This window comes from Necator americanus, chromosome X (assembly GCF_031761385.1).
Source record: "Necator americanus strain Aroian chromosome X, whole genome shotgun sequence".
In the NCBI taxonomy this organism is placed as follows: Eukaryota; Metazoa; Nematoda; class Chromadorea; order Rhabditida; family Ancylostomatidae; genus Necator; species Necator americanus.
The window spans coordinates 5376276-5395789 of NC_087376.1; the positions used below are offsets into that span (position 1 = coordinate 5376276).

Here is a 19514-nt window from a genome sequence, read left to right on the forward strand (position 1 = left end):
AATATGTAAAAAATGATTTTTGGAAAACTAAAAAGCTAAACATCTATGATCACTGTTCAATTCGAGTCTCTGCAAGATATTTTAAACAGGTCGAGACCGAATTAATCACTTGCAAAAATTTCTTTAAGAACAATGTTCCCAGGTCAACAATTCTGTGGTGCAGTTTAATCATTTATTTATTATTTGCATTTATTTTCTTAACTGGGACTAGATTCTTAAAATGTTCTGGAATATGTTCCACAAATGCCACCCAATTTGTGAGAAATAACAGAACGCTGTGATCTCTGCCCGATCAGGACATTAGCTTTGATTCTTGAAAATTCTTAAAATTCTTTTTTAAAAAAATTCTTCAAAAAATTCTTTAAAAGACGTTTGTACGGCTTTGTAAGAGTAAACTTTTTAAGATTTTCTTACACTTTAAATCAGTAAGTACTTACAAATCTTGAAAATTTACCATTTACCACTAAATCACAGCTCCTCTTTGAAGGACTTCTACAGATTAAGTTAGATTTTTATGCCTATACAACGATCTGTTGGCTCAGAATCTGGATTGGTTAAGGATCTGCTGGTACACATATGTCATTATGATGTGACGATATTTCGCTAATTATATTTCGGCCATTTTCGGACATGTCCTGTTGAATAGACTGGAAATTCGGCGAAGTTCATTGTAACATCCAGAAATTACAATCGCCGTTGACCTCTACTCGATACATGGGCGGTCCACAATGTATAACAAGAATTTCAGCTGAATATCGTTTTTTCACTAGATTTCCTCTAATATTCCTTTGCAGAATGTATTCGCTTCTTTTATTACCTTTTCTATTCTGGATAACATCCGCATTTAATAACATCCCAATTGAAATTGACAAATGTAAAAAAAGCCAATGGTTTGTGAGGAATTTTATCGTTTTTGTTTGTCTTAACGCTAATGCAAGAAAGGAACTAAAACCATTTGGTGAGTTCTACGATCGTTCAAGATTTATATTTTAAAAATATTTCTATACTGTTCTAGAGCCTTTTCGGCTTACAAAGCTTATTTTGACAGCTTGCGATCCGAACAATGGAATGGTTGAGAGGACACGAAAACGACCGGTGTTTCTTCAGGAAACTCACAAATTGAATGGATTCGTTTACGAATGTACAGTTGATAAAAATACAAAAGCAGTTGTATGGAGAGCAATAGGTTGGTTTCGATGATGTTTCGAGAAATAGTTGAGCCGTACTGTGGTCTTCAACTAGTGCTCATATCTTAGCGAACATTAAGAATTTAAAAAAAAATTAAATGTGTATTAAAATAGAAGTCTGATAGGTGGACATCGGCTATAAATATTAACTACAAGTTTTTAACTGCCCATAGTTTTTTAAAAAGCTTTTAAAAATGTTCTAATGCTGCAACTCCAACATCTATAGGGTTCCAGACTTATGTTTATCCAAATTACCGCAGTGTGTTTTCAACATAAGCAGAGCATGGCAGGAGTGTAGAGGGAGTATAGAACGTTTGTGATCTATTTTGGACAGTTTGCGGTGAAAAGTATGTACTGTCCACAGCTCGTGAAGGTTACCGCTACGGAATCCGAGGCATCAATTGTGGGCCATTTCCTAGTTCATCCATAATTGTGTATTGTGATGAATTTCGGTTCCTAGTGGAAAATTCTGATAAAATTAAACCAGATTCAGGGATTCCACTTACACTTCTTTTTGGACCCTCTTAAAACCTCCAAATTTGACTCTATTGTATTTCAAACATTATGTATGTATATCATGTTCATATAATGAAATTGAAAATGAAATTAACCAACAAAATTTTTGTTCACGCCATTCGTGAGTAATTTTTTTTTTCGAAAAGTTAAACTTTCGGGGCTTTTTCCTTGTTTTACCAAAATTTTTTCCTCCGAGAATATACCTTGCTATAATCTTATATAACAGTGTTCCATTGATTTTAATACTGTTTTGATCTTAAAGGAAGTGTTCTTAGTTTTCTAACACCACTATTTTCAGCCTGCTACATAAATGAAGAGAAATTTGGTCCAGGTACATTTGTCAAGGGAAGATATGATTCTGTCTATCTTTGTTACAAGGACATCGATGGCATCCTACGAATTCGAATGAGAAAACGTATGTTAATGCAAATCCTAGGATCCATGCGAATTTTCACACTCATGAAATAGCGATCGTATGGGTCTTCTTCCTTAAGTACAGTTATTTCAGCTGTCCATGATCATTGCATTGCTGGGACTGGGGATCCGAACTGCCAACAAGGAATTCTTCAGGTGCAATAATAAGTCTAAATTAAATTTTATAAAGTAAATAACAACGTTATACTGCAGTCATTTTGACCTTACAGGAGTGTAACGGATTTTAACATAGCTTTCACTTTTTTGGACTGAAAATCTGCAAAACACTGAGCTGAACTAGAACATTTGCCTTTGTATTTATAAATATAGATTTAATCCATGAATCACACCTATATCCTTCTTTTAAAAATTAACACAGGGAATATGGAACTCAAATTTCGGAATGGGCCAAGGAATCGCCTACAACAGTGTATCAAATACACCTCTCAACATATCCAATCATAATTTACGACTGGTAAAGTGTAATGAAGCTGTTTTTCTCCACTTTTTTTTCCAGAGTAATAAGATCTTTTCTAGGATACTACCAATGCTCCAATCTATGAATATCCGAAAATTGGACAATATGATCTATTCAACTCTATTAAAGGATTTGTGAACCCTGAAGACGTCACATTAACTCCGGAATATATAATTCAACCTGGCGACATAATTCCTTAGCTCTCGTATACCTACAGTAATTTGTTATTTCCACCTTGGAATATGGGGACTTTACTTAAAAATATTTATTGTGGATTATTTTTTGGTAAGATATTAATGATAAATAATAATTGTGATTAAAAATGCAGGAGTATAAGATAAAAATGAACGAATAGAAAATAATAATAACTATGTACAATAACAGATTAAAAACAGATTCAAAAAAAAAACACCAAGTAGATAATTAAAAATAATAGTGAAAGCACATTACTGTTCACTTCTGACATCTCTATCGCCAAGAAAGTTTGCAAACAGATAAACGACCTTGAGAATGCAAGGAAAAAAATCCAGATAAGAACATTTTCAATCCACAGAAATAAGAAAAACGTTTCGGTGTACTAATCACAGTTTACACTATGTTCAGAATTACAAATGTAAGTACAAGAGAAAAAAGAAAGAAAATTTGCCCAAATCTTGAAAAATACTGGTTTTGTCAAGAAAATTTGCTTAAATCTTAAAAAAATACTGGTTTTGTCACAAGAATTCCGAATACCCGACTAATTTTTCATCTTTTTACACTGTAAAGATATCGAGCGAGAATATCGAAAAAAAAGATTGTTATAAAACCAGCTCCAAATTTAGATGCATTCATTCTCCATTAATTTATTACGTAGTACTTGATTTCAAGTTTCCGTATATTCACGTACCTAATCGCTAAAAATAAACGAGAATATTAAAAATTCCTTTTTTTTGACTACATACCTTATGTTTATTTCGGTCATCTGTCAAGTACAGTGTTCGAAAAGTTGCTGTTAACAAAGATTATTCTCGATAAAATTTAATCAGAAAATTAATTTTTGTCAGCAGTACAGTTCGTCGAGGACCATTTACGAGCTGTGCTACTATTTTGTTTAGCATCCATCCTAAATAAGTTTATAAATTTGAAACGCATAGTTTTTTCTCTTAACAACTCGAAAAAATTCCAATGACAATGCTTTCTCGAACGATACTCTGACATATATTCGCTGGTTTTTTAAAGAGGTTATTGAAATGTACAACATATCGAGGTTGTGGTATAATTTGTTCTTGGACTCTTCCAGAAAAATAGAAAAGAAACGTAGAGAAACAAAAGTCTGACTAATTTTGTGTGCTTCGTTGACCGCTTCGTCGATATTACCCCTAATCCGAGGGATTTTCTCTCGTAAATCTCGGCAATTTTTCCATTGCAGGGTAAATTATCGTATGTACGCAGTAAATTGTACTTTTTATTTAACTTTACAATGCAAAGTACTTTAGAGGTCGATTTCCTGCTGGGAAGTGTTTTCACAATTCCCTTCAAATCTCTGTTGAGTAGTGTTTCTAGAGGAAAATTCCTCAATGTTTCCCTATTCTATATATTTTAAATGGGATCTTCGTAAAAATTCCAGATTAATAATAATTCGAATCTCTTTCACAGAAATGGTTAATTCATGGAATGTTTCAAGGTATTTCTAGAAATGTTTTGAGGCAGATGGAGTAGAAGTTTCCATCTATCACTTAGATGGATTTTAATTCTTCTTGGCATCCATTAGAAAACAGGAAAATCAATACTCGAAACTATTTTCAATTTCAAATCTACTGTCAAAGCAAGCAACTAAAATTAATAATTGGTAGTTATGCTAACTAATTTGTCAAAAATTTTCTCTTTTTCTTTTTATAAAGTATTATTGAGGCTTTTATAATGAACATTAATGATAAGATAGTATTCAAAGCACTTGAAATGTAAAATTAATTTGTTTTTCAGTATCTCTCATCCACCTATTTTTCTTCTTTGATCATTCACTGATCTGATCCTCACTGCTTAAAAAAATATGGTTCCTGAGCGCTACAATGCGGAAATGACTCTTCCTCATTTAATAATAGTACTATTTTGTTCGCTTCTTGTTTCCGACAAAATATCAAAGATTTTAATCTAAGATAATGTCAAAAAAGGGATAGAAAACAAAACATTTATGTTTTCAATCAGAATGTTTGGAAACCCCAGGAAGACCAAAACCTGTTCCTTGTAGTTTTTCCATTCCCTTTGGTTAACGTGTCAGTATGTTCTTAAAAATTCTCCAAGTTCTTGAGAAAATTAAAAAACGAGTTCTTGTTCTTTGCTGTGTAGAAGGCACTCTGTTCTAGGGCTACATACTAAATTCACCTGAATCTGAAAAATTCTGAGCAGCCGAAAACGCTTTTATTTTTTTTTATCAAGAAATTATTGAAATTACTAAGCTGACAAATGTATATAGAACTCAGAGTATCACAACATCTTACTGAGAACAGTTGGGTCCAGAAAGTGGCTCCAGAAATAAGTAATATCCTTTTCCTCTTGTCTCAGCCAGTTCTTCCTACGACGACGAGATATTTGTACATTCGTTATTCATTCCTGTTAAATTTTAAATTTTTCCAGCAATGAGATGCAAACAATAAGTAATTGAAGACATGTATTTACCTGCACATATCCATTCTATTAAAAATTAAAGAAATTTATCTTTTCTTCTCCTCGTTCAAGTTTCATGGGGCGTCCACAACGAGTACACGTTTACGAACAATACACGATTCCCCTCTGTTCATTTTCCATCCAGGATGGAGAAATAATTTATTTCAGTGGGAAACAAATATGTGGCTAATATAGCTACAAAATTTGGATAGGAACGTCATAATAACAATATTCGAGTTACTGAATAAATAATAGAAACGTGCCAATCCCGTATGGTGGCGTCAGTGGAAATTGCAGAAACTTCTTTTCCCTACATAGGGACGAAATCAGAAGAGAAATATATGCAGAAAATTTAAAAATAACTTTTATTTATTAAAAATAAACCTTCAAAAGAAATCTCTTGTGAAATTTTCTTCTATTTCTTTTTTATATACCAGAGGAGACAGGCATCTTTATTTCCAATTAATTCGAAGAAACTTGTGGAAATTTTTCCACTCTATTTTCATAGCGTCAAAAATTTCACCTCACCACTATTCACCTTTTTTTAAAACTGCCATTCTTTAACTTTTTATCTTGGGACGTTAGAGGTTTTTAAGGACGTTGTTGTTCACCTGGAAAAAATGAGGACACTTAAGGAACACTGAAGATTTTGACGGAGACATTTGTTTTAACACCATTAATTTAAGATGTTGAGAATTTCTGCAGCAAAAAATAAGAAAATAATGAACCACTACTCGTTTTCCATCCAATTTTGATGAAGAGATAAAATTTCCAAGGAAATCGACCACTTATTCGCTTCCTTAAAAGAACAACAAAAACGCTATAGGGGATTTTGCAGTTTCGTAGGAATTTCAAAAATCTTCCCGTTATAAAGGTACAAAATATTCAACGAGCTTTTCATTCTCCATCCAGAAATGGCTAAAAATTCTAATCTGGAAAGAAAAAGAAACTCTTATTGCCTGCTATTTTATGCAGACTTCAGCACTGCAGCAGAACCTAATGGTAAATCCACTAAAATGTTCGTTCAAAATAGCCAATTGAATGTTGTGAATTAATGAATGAATATGGAAATTTTGTAAAAGAAATAAATTTCTACTAATTTCACTGGGAAGAAAACCTATGTGACCCTGTCGCATTTACCATTGCAGGTTTTGAGGAGTTCACCAAGACCGGATTCTGTCAATGACGAGGGAGAAATAACTCATCAACGTTGCCACTTTGAGTGTTTTCACCACCCCCAACTACTCGATACGTTCTCACTTTGAACATTACAGTACATTGACTAGCCGATTTATCTATTATTTACGGAAACTTTTATATGGAATTACCTATCAAGTATTAATTTTGCTAAATTTTCTAATTTTTCTCGCTACACTTCAAATAGTTCCTTATTTATTAGTAACCGAAACCTGTCTTTTTTGTTTGCTTTCCCCATAAAAAGATTTCAAAATATTGTCGTAATCACCTCGAATTCATTGAAACAACCACAATAATAATAATAATAATAATAATAATAGTAATAATTTTAATAATAAATATTCAATTAATTGAAGCATACAAAAATCTTATAAGTACAGTTTAAAAAGAATCAGACATTACTAGCGCTGGTACCATGTAGAAGTCATTAGATGACTTCCTACTAATCTCAAATCCTCACTCCCTTCGCATTTTTTGTTACTTGATCCTATTTTTACTAGTACATCATCAGAACTATTCCTCAAATTTATTGGAAGTAATAAGAAAGAACAAAATGTTATATTTAATTTTTCAAAAGCGTAAAAGTTCGACTATCCTTGAATCATCGCATAAGTATTGCAACTTGTCGTTTATCAATGTGAAGCAAGAGCGAAGATTGTTGACAATTTTTGTTACGGCTGACGTTTAGGTCGTCGCCTTTGCGCGAGATCCTGGAAAATCGGAATATTTGAAACATATCCTTTCAAATCTCTCATCCAGAACAAGTCATCATCCCATAGGATGATACCATCTATTTAATCTGCTTTATTTTTTTGAATTTATATTTGTGAAAAAAAAGAACGACAAAGATCCGAAACATCCTGAACTCTATGAAAATTGGTTGACAGGCATGCAATACATTTTCAGGGTCAAAATTCCTATTTTTGTGGCGCAAAAGGAACCGATCACGTCATTTTCAAGCCTTCCACTTTATCTGTAAATCAAAGTAATTCATCCTGTTAATTGATCAAGCTTTCTCATCTTTTTGCTTATTCGCAGAAAATACGGTCCCTGTCAGCTTAAAATAAAGCAGAAAAATATAGAGTTAGTGTTGATAGTGTCGCGACTCGCATCGCTCCTCACGATCAAAGTCTGGCCGGGAGCATTGCTAACCGCGCTCGGTAGCCAAAGGCGCGCGCTCTTACCAGCGTACTTTGCCATTGGTTGCCGTCTCCCGCGGAGCTCCGCCCACTCCGGCCCAGGCTATATAAGGGAGCCGATTTGCCAGCCTTCTGGGTTTTCTTTTCTGTTTTCTTTTGATCGTTTATTCGAATTGATTTCGCAGTAGGCTCGGTATACGTTAACGCATCGCTCCGTTGTATTCGCCTCGCGTTTGGGTAGTGGTGCTTTGTTGTGTGTTATGATGGAAGAAGTAGTACGCACGTGCAGGACACGTGACGGGAAAGTGATGTAACACCTTGGGAAAGTAAAGTAAAGAAGAACCACAACAAGGCAGGGAGTGCCACGCCGTCGCGTAACGCCTTGGTGGCACGCGGTCGGCGCTAGCCGGCATGGTCCACATATAAATATTTCCCCCAATTTTGTAGAGTCTGTATGATTTCCCACCCGTCAAGATACTGTAGTTCGCCATAATAGAGAAGTTAATAAACATGCAATGTAGCAGTGCTGGAGCACGGGATGGCTACTGAAAGACAGGCGGCCCGAGGAAGAGGGCAGGAAACATCTAGGGTGCATAGAGGGAAAGGGGGAGCAGGTTCGCTGACCACCGGAGAGAGCTCCTATAGCCGAGACCGAACCCCGAATCGCAACATGGTGCATCGGGCCCATGAGTGGAGGGATGAGTGGGATCTCTCTGCCCATGAGTGAAACGAACCCTCATCTCTACCACGTTTCGGCTAATAGGGGCTATGTATCGACAGTTGAAGGGAGTAACCCCTTCAGACGGAAGAGCTGGAAAGGCATCATAGGCGGGAGTTAACTTTAACGTCTACGCAACAGTATTAAGCGGGACTCCAGGTTGTAAGAAACATCTATCCCTACTACATAGACTGGCTAAGGCAGACGACCTTGGGGCACTCATGCTGAGCGAATAGTCGGTAAGACTGTGGCAACTTGCCAACTACTAGCTTGCAGGCCTGGGCATGAGTGACACACGCGTGACTTAGGTAACCTAATATCTCCCACGCTTTTGTACATGGTATTAGGTATCCTGGGAAACTTCCTGACCAAGGGAATAGTGTACCGGGTAACTCAGTTCCCTACTCTAACGCCTTTGAAGATTCATAGAGGGTACTGACCTTATCTAGTAATAGGGTAGTGTTTTGGGAAGACAGCCTATTAATGCTGCCCCCTGATACTTGTTTTAGTGCATCCGCCTCCACAGCTGATAATATCTTGCCCTAACCTTCTGGAAATCTATTGCGCCTAGATTGTGGAATGCTTTTCGACCGAGGATAACCGCCTGTGGCTTGGGGTCTTCAAGTGTTGTAGTATATGCCGGGGGGCGTGGTTATTATCTTCTCTTGATAATTCTTTTTCCTTCTTTCTTGTAGATTACCGGTAGTGGATCATGCCTGCTTTTTTACCATCTGTTTGCACTCTCTTTATTCCATTTACCGCTACATTACCATTATCGCGTTTAAGGGGAAGGGTTCCATCGCGGATCCCCGACCCGACAACTCGTATCATTTAGGCATGTCGCAGATAGGATACCATAAGGCTCAGTTGACGAAGGCTTTGAACGAGTTGCGCAAGAAGATCGCGGATACGGACAAGAACATCACGGACCAATTAGATCCAGGTACGGATGTACAGGCGATAGCTGAGCGTAAACAACGCCTTCTTGTTGTGTCGATGTCGATTGATCGTGCTGTCTCTTTTTTAAAGAATTGTTGGGTTTTGGCACAGGAGTTTGCGATGGAGCATCCCGACGAACAGGGAGAACTACCGCTCCTCGTAGCCTTCCAGTCTCATTGGGAAACCAGTGGGATGGAACTGGCAATAGAGGATGCGCAGATTCTTCTTGATCGCCTGGACGTCGCTCTCAAACTTCTACCGCCATCAGAAGTTGACTCGTATATTACTCCTTGTGTTTATGATGCTTCTTCTGTTGTTGGTTCCTCTTCCTCTTATTCTCCTTTAATTTCTTCATTAGTTCCATCACAACAAAATTTGGGTTTGACCCATCGCTCGATGTTAGACGCTCCGGTGAGTGGACGCACTCATCCGGAAGGTATTGAGGACAGTCCATTAGGTCCCAATACATCTACATCGCTCGATCCTCTAGTCCCTGCAAGCACTGTTGAAACACAGCAGCAGCTGCAGCCTGGGAATATCATCCCTTCTACCGACCCCTACAATACTTATTCTCTTAGTTCTACAAATGGGAATATTAACACTTATGACCCTTCCAACACGGAACAGCATTTTAAGTTACCGGCATTCGAATTACCGGTCTTTAGCGGCGAGGTTGACGCATTTCCTGCATTTTGGGATTTGTTTTCGGCTACGGTTCACAACAACATCAGTGTTCCGAAAGCCATTAAGTTTTTGTATCTAAAAACATGTCTGAAAGGCGATGCAGCCAACCTAATCGCTAATTTTAAACCCACCGCGGAAAACTACGAAGACGCAGTACGCATCATCTTGAACACCTACGATCGACCAGAAATCATAAGAAACAGATTATGGGACAGTTTAGTCGACATGAGTACCTCATCAGAATCGGTAATCGACCAGAGATCAAAGCTGTGTTCCATCCAAGCAATTTGGTCGCAGATGAAGTCTCTGAAGGAGGACTCAGGTTCGATGGGAACTATTAGAACCATCATCGCTAAGTTCCCTAAGCGCACACGGGAGAAAGTTGGTGGACTGAAGAAGAGGGAAGATCCAGTTTGGACAGTAGACGATATGTTGAACGCCCTAGACATAGTCTTGGGACAGTTGGAATTGATAGAAGATACTGATCCAACAAAGGATCCCCCTAGTTCGATCGCTTCTTCGAGTTATCTAAGTTCACAGTCTCCATCTAAAACCTCAGATAGGACCCGCGTTAGTTCCGGTTCCCTATCCGAGCAGCGAAGATCGCGCTCACTTAGTCCCAGAACCCTTCGATCCTCACGAACACCTGTGAGGCAACGTTATCGCTCTCCTGCAGATCCCTGTTGTATCCCTTGTCGTTATCGAGAACATCTCACAGAGGTACAAGCTCTGCGAGAGCATACGGACATGGACCCAGAACTACGAGCTTGTTGGAAGTATTTGCAGTCTAATCATGGTGGAAGTGAGTGCACAGCTTCTCCATGTTCTTGTGGTTGTAAACGTCGTCATCCTTCTCTTTGCGCACAGAGAAGAGATGTAATTCAACATCATACTCCACGCACACGCTTCCGCAAGAGCCGTAGTCCCCGTAGAAACGAGTATTCATCGAGACTAGCTTATGAACATCTATTTCGAGAGTCGTCCCGAGAATCTCGTCATCGTCATCGGTCAGGCAGAAGTCAGAGTTATTCGCCAGGGTCATCATATAGGCAAACAAGAGGATTATCACATCCGAGACGCGTGAAATTCGCAGAACATCATCGGAATTCTCCTCTTACAACTCAGAGTTCGGCCTGTCCTACTAGATCTCGTAAGATTACCGTATCAAACAGGAATACCGACCCATTACCACCTAAAAATACTCCTCGTTTGATGGTAATCTATGTTCCTACGGTTAGCTGTAAAACTGGTACTGAACAACTACTCGCAGTCCTTTTGGACAGCGGCGCGCAGTTCAGTTTTATACGCAAATCTTTAGCATTGGAATTGGGTTTACCTTTCTACCACTCTAAGCACATCACCACGATCACCTTCGGAGGACGTTACTTCTCAGGAATGACATCGTTAGTCGACCTTATACTCGTGGACAAGTGTGACGAACCAGTCCTATTCCAACTTTGGACTATCGATACCATCACTACTGTTCCACACTTGGGAGATTACAATGAACCATCTACTCCCACCGAGAAAGGTCTAATAGAGATTGATGTCCTACTTGGGATTGATCACTATTGGCAGGTCATAGAGCCTCAAAATAATTACCGCTTACCTTCAGGCTTTATCCTCTCTAATACGCGATTCGGTTCTATTTTATCCGGATCCCGTAAGCCTATGAAGGAAAGGTCATCCTTTACAGTAGCGTCTGTTTGCAACATCAATACGGACGTAGACCTTAGCGGAACGGAAGAGTCAGTTCGAAACCTGCTAGGACTCGATATGGTAGCATTGGAGAACCCAAACGATGAATCTCTAGATGCCGATGTCATCAGGCAGTTTTACGAAACGGTCAGGGTCATAAACGGTTCAATATACGTTAAGTTCCCCTGGAAATCCAATCATCCTCATTTAGGCGATAATAAGGCCTTGGCATTCTGTCGTTTGAAAAATCAATATGATAGGCTCCACACAATGCCATCAGTGTGGCGAGAGTATTGCCAGACCTTTGAACGACAATTACAATCAGGCATAATTGAGGACGTTACGGATTGTACAGAGACTGGCCCTAACCTATATTATATTCCGCATCAAGCTGTCTACAAAGAGGATAGCTCTACCACACGACTACGTATAGTCTTTGACGCATCCAGTCATCAGAGAGATCAACCTAGTCTCAATGACTGCCTACATCAGGGACCGTCCCTTCTTCCAGACCTTGTAGGAACTATTCTTCGGAATCGTTTCTATCCCTATCTCATTATCGCGGACGTAGAAAAAGCGTTTCATCAGATCTATCTCCATCAGGACCAGAGAGACGCCACTAGATTTCTTTGGTTGAAGGATGTCAATAGGCCTCCAACCACTGATAATCTTCGTATTCTACGCTTTACGCGAGTTCCCTTTGGCATTAACGCATCCCCATTTTTGCTCAATATGTCCATCCGGTATGCGCTCGAACAAGACCGCGAGAATCGTCTTAAGGAAGAGATCCTTGCAAACACATATGTGGACAACGTGCTTATCGGAGCTAATAGCACCGAAGAATGCGTTTGGAAGCAAATGGAATGCAAAGAGACGTTTCTCCGCATGAAGATGAACCTTCGTGAATTTATGTCAAACAACAGTCGTCTCATGCGGCGGATCCCAGTTGTTGACCGTATGTCAGAAAAGTGTGGCCCGGTTAAGCTCCTTGGATTGAAATGGAATACGCGTAAAGATACACTGTCAGTTCCTATTACCATCGTGGACGAACCAGTGTACAGCAAACGAACAGCGCTGAAAGCATACGCTTCTGTTTTTGATCCGTTAGGATTGCTTATCCCCGTTTTAATCAGAGCAAAGCTGTTTATTCAAGAACTTTGGAGAAAAGGTCTTTCCTGGGATGAACATCTTTCTACGGAGTACACATCAGAGTGGAAACGTATCGTTCAGGACATTGCTGGTTGCCAAATTGAAGTTCCTCGCTTTGTCGGTCTAGCATCTGATAGTACACACGATATCGTGATCTGTACAGATGCTTCGCAGTCGGTTTATGCAGTAGCCGTTTACGTTGTAAGTCGATCATCTACTGCAGAGCCAAGTTCCACCTTACTTTATGCGAAGGCAAAGGTAGCTCCACCTGGCGCGGTTACCATCCCGCGAATGGAGTTATTAGCTTGCCATATGGCCGCTAGAGTGATTCGTTTTTTGCGCAGTCAGCTTAACATCTTACTCCACTCGATTAGAGTCTTAACAGACTCGCAGATTGCTCTGTATTGGATCCACTCGTCTAAACCGTTGAAGACCTTTGTAGCGAATAGAGTTAAGTACATTCATGAAGTACTTGACGAATTACGATCTGCGAAGATTGAATGCGGATTCTATTACATCTCAACAGCAGACAATCCAGCAGATTGCGCTACACGCGGTTTAACAGCCACTGAAATTAAGAACCATAGGTGGTGGAGTGGACCATCTTTTATAACATCAAAATTTCCTAATTGGCCTCACAAATCTGTATTGTATGCGGTACAGCCACCTTCGAGTAAAGCCCTCGAAGAGCTTAAGGTAGTTAGTACGGTGCAAATCTGTTCTTCCAATTCCTTTGTACCATATCACCGAACTAACTCCTTTGACCGTCTCATTCGTATTATCGCTTACGTTTTGAAATATCTATCTAAGCTTTACCGCTTAGCACGTAACAAACGAAAGCACTATACGAATGAATCCCCTATACTCAGTAAAGTTAATGCCAATCCCTTTATAACCCTAAAGGATTGTTCATTAGCCGAGTATCTCGTGATCCGACAACATTATCGCGAAGATGCAGAAAATCTGAACAACCTTGTCCTTAGGAAGTTTCGCACAGAAAAGGACGAGTATGGGATGATCCGAGTAAGTATGCGTATGGCACATGCTGAGATCGATGAGAAAGCGAAAAGACCAGTTCTGATTTTGCATACTCATCCTCTTAGCACTATGATAGTCAGTAACTATCACCATAAGCTGTTACATGCTGGATCATCGCACCTTGTTTCAGCTCTGCGCCGAAAATATTTTATAACCCGCGTGAAACGCCTTGCGAACATGTGCATTGAGAAATGTGTCGTATGTAAACGTCATCAAGGTCGTTTCTACCCTTACCCTGATCCCCCTGACCTACCCAGTATTAGAGTAGTACGCAGTCGTCCATTCCAACATGTAGGGCTAGACTATTTTGGTCCCATTTTAGTTCACCTCCATCAGGAAGGTTTTAGACGTAAAGTTTGGGTTTGCTTGTTCACTTGTATGTCAACCCGTGCCTTGCACCTCGAAGTGGCCAACGATAACTCAACTGCACAGTTCTTACTAGCTTTTCGAAGATTCATGGCTCGTAGAGGAACACCGGACTCTGTCCTTAGTGACAACGCGCCAACGTTTAAGCTAGGGAAAGAAATCTTCACGAACGAACTAATGGGATTCGAACAAGACGCTTTGGTGCGAAAATTTTCGCTAGATAACGGTTTCAAATGGAGTTTTATTACACCTTATTCGCCATGGAAAGGAGGTATCTATGAGCGATTAGTCGGATCTGTGAAAGCTTGTCTGAAGAAGACAATGCTGAAGCGGATTCTCGACTTACGGACGTTTGAGACCGTATTATTCGAGATCGAGGCCATTCTTAACACCAGGCCACTTATTCCGATTACCTCCAGTGACCCGGACGAAGACATTGTGCTCAGGCCAATTGACCTGATCAACCCGTATTTCCGTATTGGTCGACTTAAGGACATCACACCATTACGGTACGACGTCACGGCGAATGAACACCACAATTCGATAATTGAGCATTACCAGGAGTTTCGAGAGATATTAGATCACTTTTGGAACCTCTGGCATAAAGAATATCTTGCATTGCTTGCAGAACGAAATGCATCAAGATCAAAATGCAGGCAGTATGCACGAAAAAGCCCGAAAATCGGAGACGTAGTGATAATTCGCCAGGAAAATATCCCGAGATCCAACTGGCCGTTGGGTCTCATACTTCAATTGAACACCTCGAAAGACGGGATGTCCAGATCGGCACGAATACGAACAGGAAAAAAGACAATAGTGGAACGCTCGATCAAACATCTTGTTCCCTTGGAGATCACCGCAGAAGATGTCAGTTCGATCAATCAATCTAAAAGATCATTGACACCTACGCGTGTTCAACCGCCAAGGGCAGTTAAACGGTCATTATCAACATAGCTATTACGCAGTAAGTGCCTTATTAGTACAATTACCCTCTTAAGTAGCAACGGTAAGTTTCTCCTTTCACATTTTCTTTTTCTTTCTTCATCCTTTCTTATAGTTGTTGCGCTATGTTTGTGTCCTTTTGAGCTCTACGGTTAAACCTTAAAGGTAGCATTCCTGTGGATCCTACCTCGATATACCGTAGTATAGCTTGTGACCAGAGGCGCCGTTAGTAGTCAGCGTCTAGAATCTCTATGGCGTCTATAAACATTTCGTAACGCTATATTCTTTAACATTCATTCTTTCTTCTATGCGCGTGGTAACACACGCGTTTCTTCTCTTTTCTCTCTTTTTTCTTCTTGCTTACCGCCTACTACTTACCTCTTAGTTTTCTTATCGTTTATTTGTAATAATTATCTCTTGTAGTATTATAATAATTCATGTAAATAACCATGCACTTACAGCGACAGTAGTTATTCTATTTCTATCTGTTGGTAATCACCTATTGAGTATTCCGCTATGTCTGACCATGAGGATATTCCGCCACATGTCCGCTCTGAGGGCAAGCGAAGGAAGAGTCGACGAAGTCGCCGACAGCAAGGTGTACATGGTCAAACACCGGAGACAGGTACGAATGTAGAAACAACATCACCTCCATCTGGAGTACATCTAGCCGCTATGGCCACTTTGTTACCTATTCTCGCTACATGGGGAGCTATGTATGAAGCTAGTAATCAACCTTCTACCTCTTTTGCACATACTGCGATTCGCAGTCCAAAACATAAACGTAAACGAAAAGCTTCGTCCAGAGTTCCTAGTCCATATCTATCGCCTACAAAATCTCGCTCTCCATCACAACATCCTTATACTGCAACACCGCCACCGCCATATTCGGCTACGGCAATTGAAGAGATTTTGAATACGGCAGATATGGAAGATCAAATGAACGATCCTAGTGTTCCTTCTACATCGCGAAGGAGTGTTACTTCCGGAAACTGCTGTAGCATCTAGTAGGTCATCCACCGTTCCATCGCCAGCATCTGTTGCTTCACGATCCGCACAGGCAGAAACATCACCTATAGTAGTTAGCGCGGCTTCGCAGATTTTGCAAGCATTAAGCGCAGCATCTAAGGTACAAACGTCTTCGGATCCTTCATTAACAGATGCTCAGAATCCTACTGTTTCTCATCAGTTTCAGAAAGATTTTAGAGTAACGCCAAGAACAGGTAAGAAAGAACATACGCCAAAATCGTCATCGGCTAAGCTCACGAAGCCCTCGTTAAAGTCAATTCTATCTAGAGAAAGTTCACCTGTACCCCGCACCTTACGCGCAAAACCATCTATGCCACCGTCCCCGTTGTGGCGGGAGGCTGGACTAGCGTCCAATCTTTCGCATACAGGCGAAGGTGCTAGACAGAGTGAATCACAGACTAAGCCGAGGGAAACTTCGGACAGTATTAGGGTAAGTTCACAAGATCCGCCCTCAGTTAAATCTACTAGTACGCATTTCGAACCCCATGCCTCTTCGTACCGAGAACCAGTACGCAAACCATCGTGCGTATTCTGTTCCGGACGTACGCATCGGAGCGCGAAGTGCCATAATTATAGAAGTCTGGCTGGACGAGCGTACGCGGCAGAGTTCAATCAGTTTTGTTGTAACTGTCTTTGCGATCACTTCGGTGACTGCATTTGGACCGATGGTTGTACTTATTGTCGTTTACCTGGTCATCACCCAGCCTTTTGTGTTAAGAATCCGTATGTCGATTTGGATATTGGTATGCCCGCACCGCAGTTCTACCAAGAACTTGCTAGAAGGACTTACCAAGCTCCACCGCCAGGACGGATTTGTAAAACATTATCGGATGTGGTAAGACGTCGAGGTTCTAAACGCCCTTCTCGTTCAACATCACCTTCCACTTCAAAGGGGAAGTCTCGTCATTAAATTGAAGGCCGAGTAGAACGGAGACGTTAATTAATTCTCGATTTAGACGAATCCCGATTTAGACGTTTAGCAAGTTCGACGAGTAATACGATCAGGATACGCATCAGTTGATTGACGAATGTGTTAACTCAGTAACCTTGTTCTGATTATTTGCCTAATCCGTACTTCGCTTATCTTTGTGTTGTAGCGCTGGAGAACGAAAGATTGGCGACAGTATGTAAGAACAGTGGTTAGCTGTCGGAATGGGTTGTCTGAGGGAACGGAGTTCCTATGTGTGTGAGGATGGCTTGTTCACCCTCAAGGACGATGCACGTCCTTCTCGTCTTCTTGCACTTGTACATATTGTATATAGTTAGTTGCTTTATGTGTATGCTTAACCACCTACTATTCTTTGAAGTTTTGCATGTTTACTTAGTTTTATTTACCATTTTTGTTTTTCGCTTTGTAGTTACTTCCTTTTAGTTAACGCTTTACCACATTTATGTTAATATATGTGTATCTTTAAATAGTTAGTTATTGCGCTTCGTGCGCCCATGCATAAATTTACTTGGTAGCAGAGATAGTATTTAATTAGTAGTTGTACCGCCTGTAGTGGGAAAGCATACGGAACGTTATGTATGTAGGCTAAAAGGACACATGCCCTAGCCCCTCAATGCTACGCCGTTACCATCGGTGTTGCCCATGCCATTCTTTGTGCTCGTGGGGAGTGTCGCGACTCGCATCGCTCCTCACGATCAAAGTCTGGCCGGGAGCATTGCTAACCGCGCTCGGTAGCCAAAGGCGCGCGCTCTTACCAGCGTACTTTGCCATTGGTTGCCGTCTCCCGCGGAGCTCCGCCCACTCCGGCCCAGGCTATATAAGGGAGCCGATTTGCCAGCCTTCTGGGTTTTCTTTTCTGTTTTCTTTTGATCGTTTATTCGAATTGATTTCGCAGTAGGCTCGGTATACGTTAACGCATCGCTCCGTTGTATTCGCCTCGCGTTTGGGTAGTGGTGCTTTGTTGTGTGTTATGATGGAAGAAGTAGTACGCACGTGCAGGACACGTGACGGGAAAGTGATGTAACACCTTGGGAAAGTAAAGTAAAGAAGAACCACAACAAGGCAGGGAGTGCCACGCCGTCGCGTAACGCCTTGGTGGCACGCGGTCGGCGCTAGCCGGCATGGTCCACATATAAATATTTCCCCCGATTTTGTAGAGTCTGTATGATTTCCCACCCGTCAAGATACTGTAGTTCGCCATAATAGAGAAGTTAATAAACATGCAATGTAGCAGTGCTGGAGCACGGGATGGCTACTGAAAGACAGGCGGCCCGAGGAAGAGGGCAGGAAACATCTAGGGTGCATAGAGGGAAAGGGGGAGCAGGTTCGCTGACCACCGGAGAGAGCTCCTATAGCCGAGACCGAACCCCGAATCGCAACAGATAGGTTGGCTTCGTTTTGCGATAATTTCATGGGTGCACGGAGACGGCCTCATATGTAGAAGGACGTTCAGTGTGCGAAGTTCATTTTACCATTTACATTACACCGTTCCAGAAGAAAGGCTGATAGAATCCGAGCGGTTAAACATTCATTTCATCTCCCATCATTATCTCTCCATTCAACCCACTGACCTACTGTAACCTATAGGATCCATAAGCAAGCATGTTCACGCTTTCCGAATAGGGGATCCGTGATGATCAATGTCGCTATCATTCCTGTTTTTAGCAGTACGCTGCTAGCTGTCTCAACACAGTTTTACACCGTATCTGTGCATTTTTCTCGAAGAAACCGTAGTTTTTATTTCTTTTTGCGTAGATTTTGTGGATTTTCTGTGAGTCACCGTATCAACCTCATCGAACTCGATCAACCTTTTCATTGCGTTGCGCGTGCGCAATTCACCTTATCCATTTATACGATCTGGATAGATTTTGCCCTTGAACGGATGATATAATCCGTATCTGTTCCTTGTCATCAGTAAATATTGAGCACTCAATCGAATTTCACCGATTTTATATGTGATTGTTCCAAACAGATATCGTGATAATTGCAGTTACCAGTCAACCTTGAACAGTTTTCACATGTCGTCCTGAACCCGTTTTACAGTACAGAATCAATAATGTTAGGTATACAGTCGCTAACAGTTCTTAATCAACAAAATATTAGTACGATTCGAACTTATTACCTACCGGTTCTCAGCAATTTGTAGAACTAACTGAGAGATTTAATTTGCATCAAATCGTACTCTACACGGATGTTTACATCGTGCTGACTGCTGTCCTTGTACTTTTATTTCGAGTCGTCCACTAAATCAGGAGCATTTCAACACCGTCGTACTTCGCCCGATATTCTAAGTTGTTAAACGTTCCCGAACTCAACACTTCTCGTGTTCTATCAGCTGCGATGCCAAATTATATTGCGTTTTCCGGTCATTTCATCTACACGCTAACCGGTTTTCATGTCGAAAATGCCAAGTCCCCATATAGTCAAA

The 19514-nt window shown here is 40.5% G+C and overlaps 4 protein-coding genes across 5 annotated transcripts; all 4 read left to right on the forward strand.

Annotated features, from left to right (window-relative positions):
- Positions 1–795: 795 nt before the first annotated feature.
- RB195_021538 (uncharacterized protein) lies at positions 796–2795 on the forward strand (the record flags this gene model as incomplete). Its single annotated transcript, XM_064208334.1, has 6 exons — positions 796–958; positions 1049–1186; positions 2002–2118; positions 2212–2273; positions 2497–2592; positions 2655–2795. The coding sequence occupies 6 exons, from the start codon at positions 796–798 to the stop codon at positions 2793–2795; spliced, it is 717 nt and encodes a 238-aa protein (XP_064064215.1).
- A 6334-nt stretch (positions 2796–9129) lies between these two features.
- On the forward strand, positions 9130–15120 carry RB195_021539 (uncharacterized protein; the record flags this gene model as incomplete). Of its 2 annotated transcripts, none has more annotated exons than XM_064208335.1 (1): positions 9130–15120. In XM_064208335.1, one exon carries the CDS (start codon positions 9130–9132, stop codon positions 15118–15120), a length of 5991 nt encoding a protein of 1996 aa, XP_064064216.1. The 2 variants fall into 2 exon arrangements, with proteins under 2 accessions (XP_064064216.1, XP_064064217.1); XM_064208336.1 differs by having other exon boundaries at positions 13792–15120.
- A 504-nt stretch (positions 15121–15624) lies between these two features.
- On the forward strand, positions 15625–16116 carry RB195_021540 (uncharacterized protein; the record flags this gene model as incomplete). Its single annotated transcript, XM_064208337.1, has 1 exon — positions 15625–16116. The coding sequence occupies one exon, from the start codon at positions 15625–15627 to the stop codon at positions 16114–16116; it is 492 nt and encodes a 163-aa protein (XP_064064218.1).
- Positions 16117–16447: 331 nt separating this feature from the next.
- RB195_021541 (uncharacterized protein) lies at positions 16448–17047 on the forward strand (the record flags this gene model as incomplete). Its single annotated transcript, XM_064208338.1, has 1 exon — positions 16448–17047. One exon carries the CDS (start codon positions 16448–16450, stop codon positions 17045–17047), a length of 600 nt encoding a protein of 199 aa, XP_064064219.1.
- Between the last annotated feature and the right edge of the window lie 2467 nt (positions 17048–19514).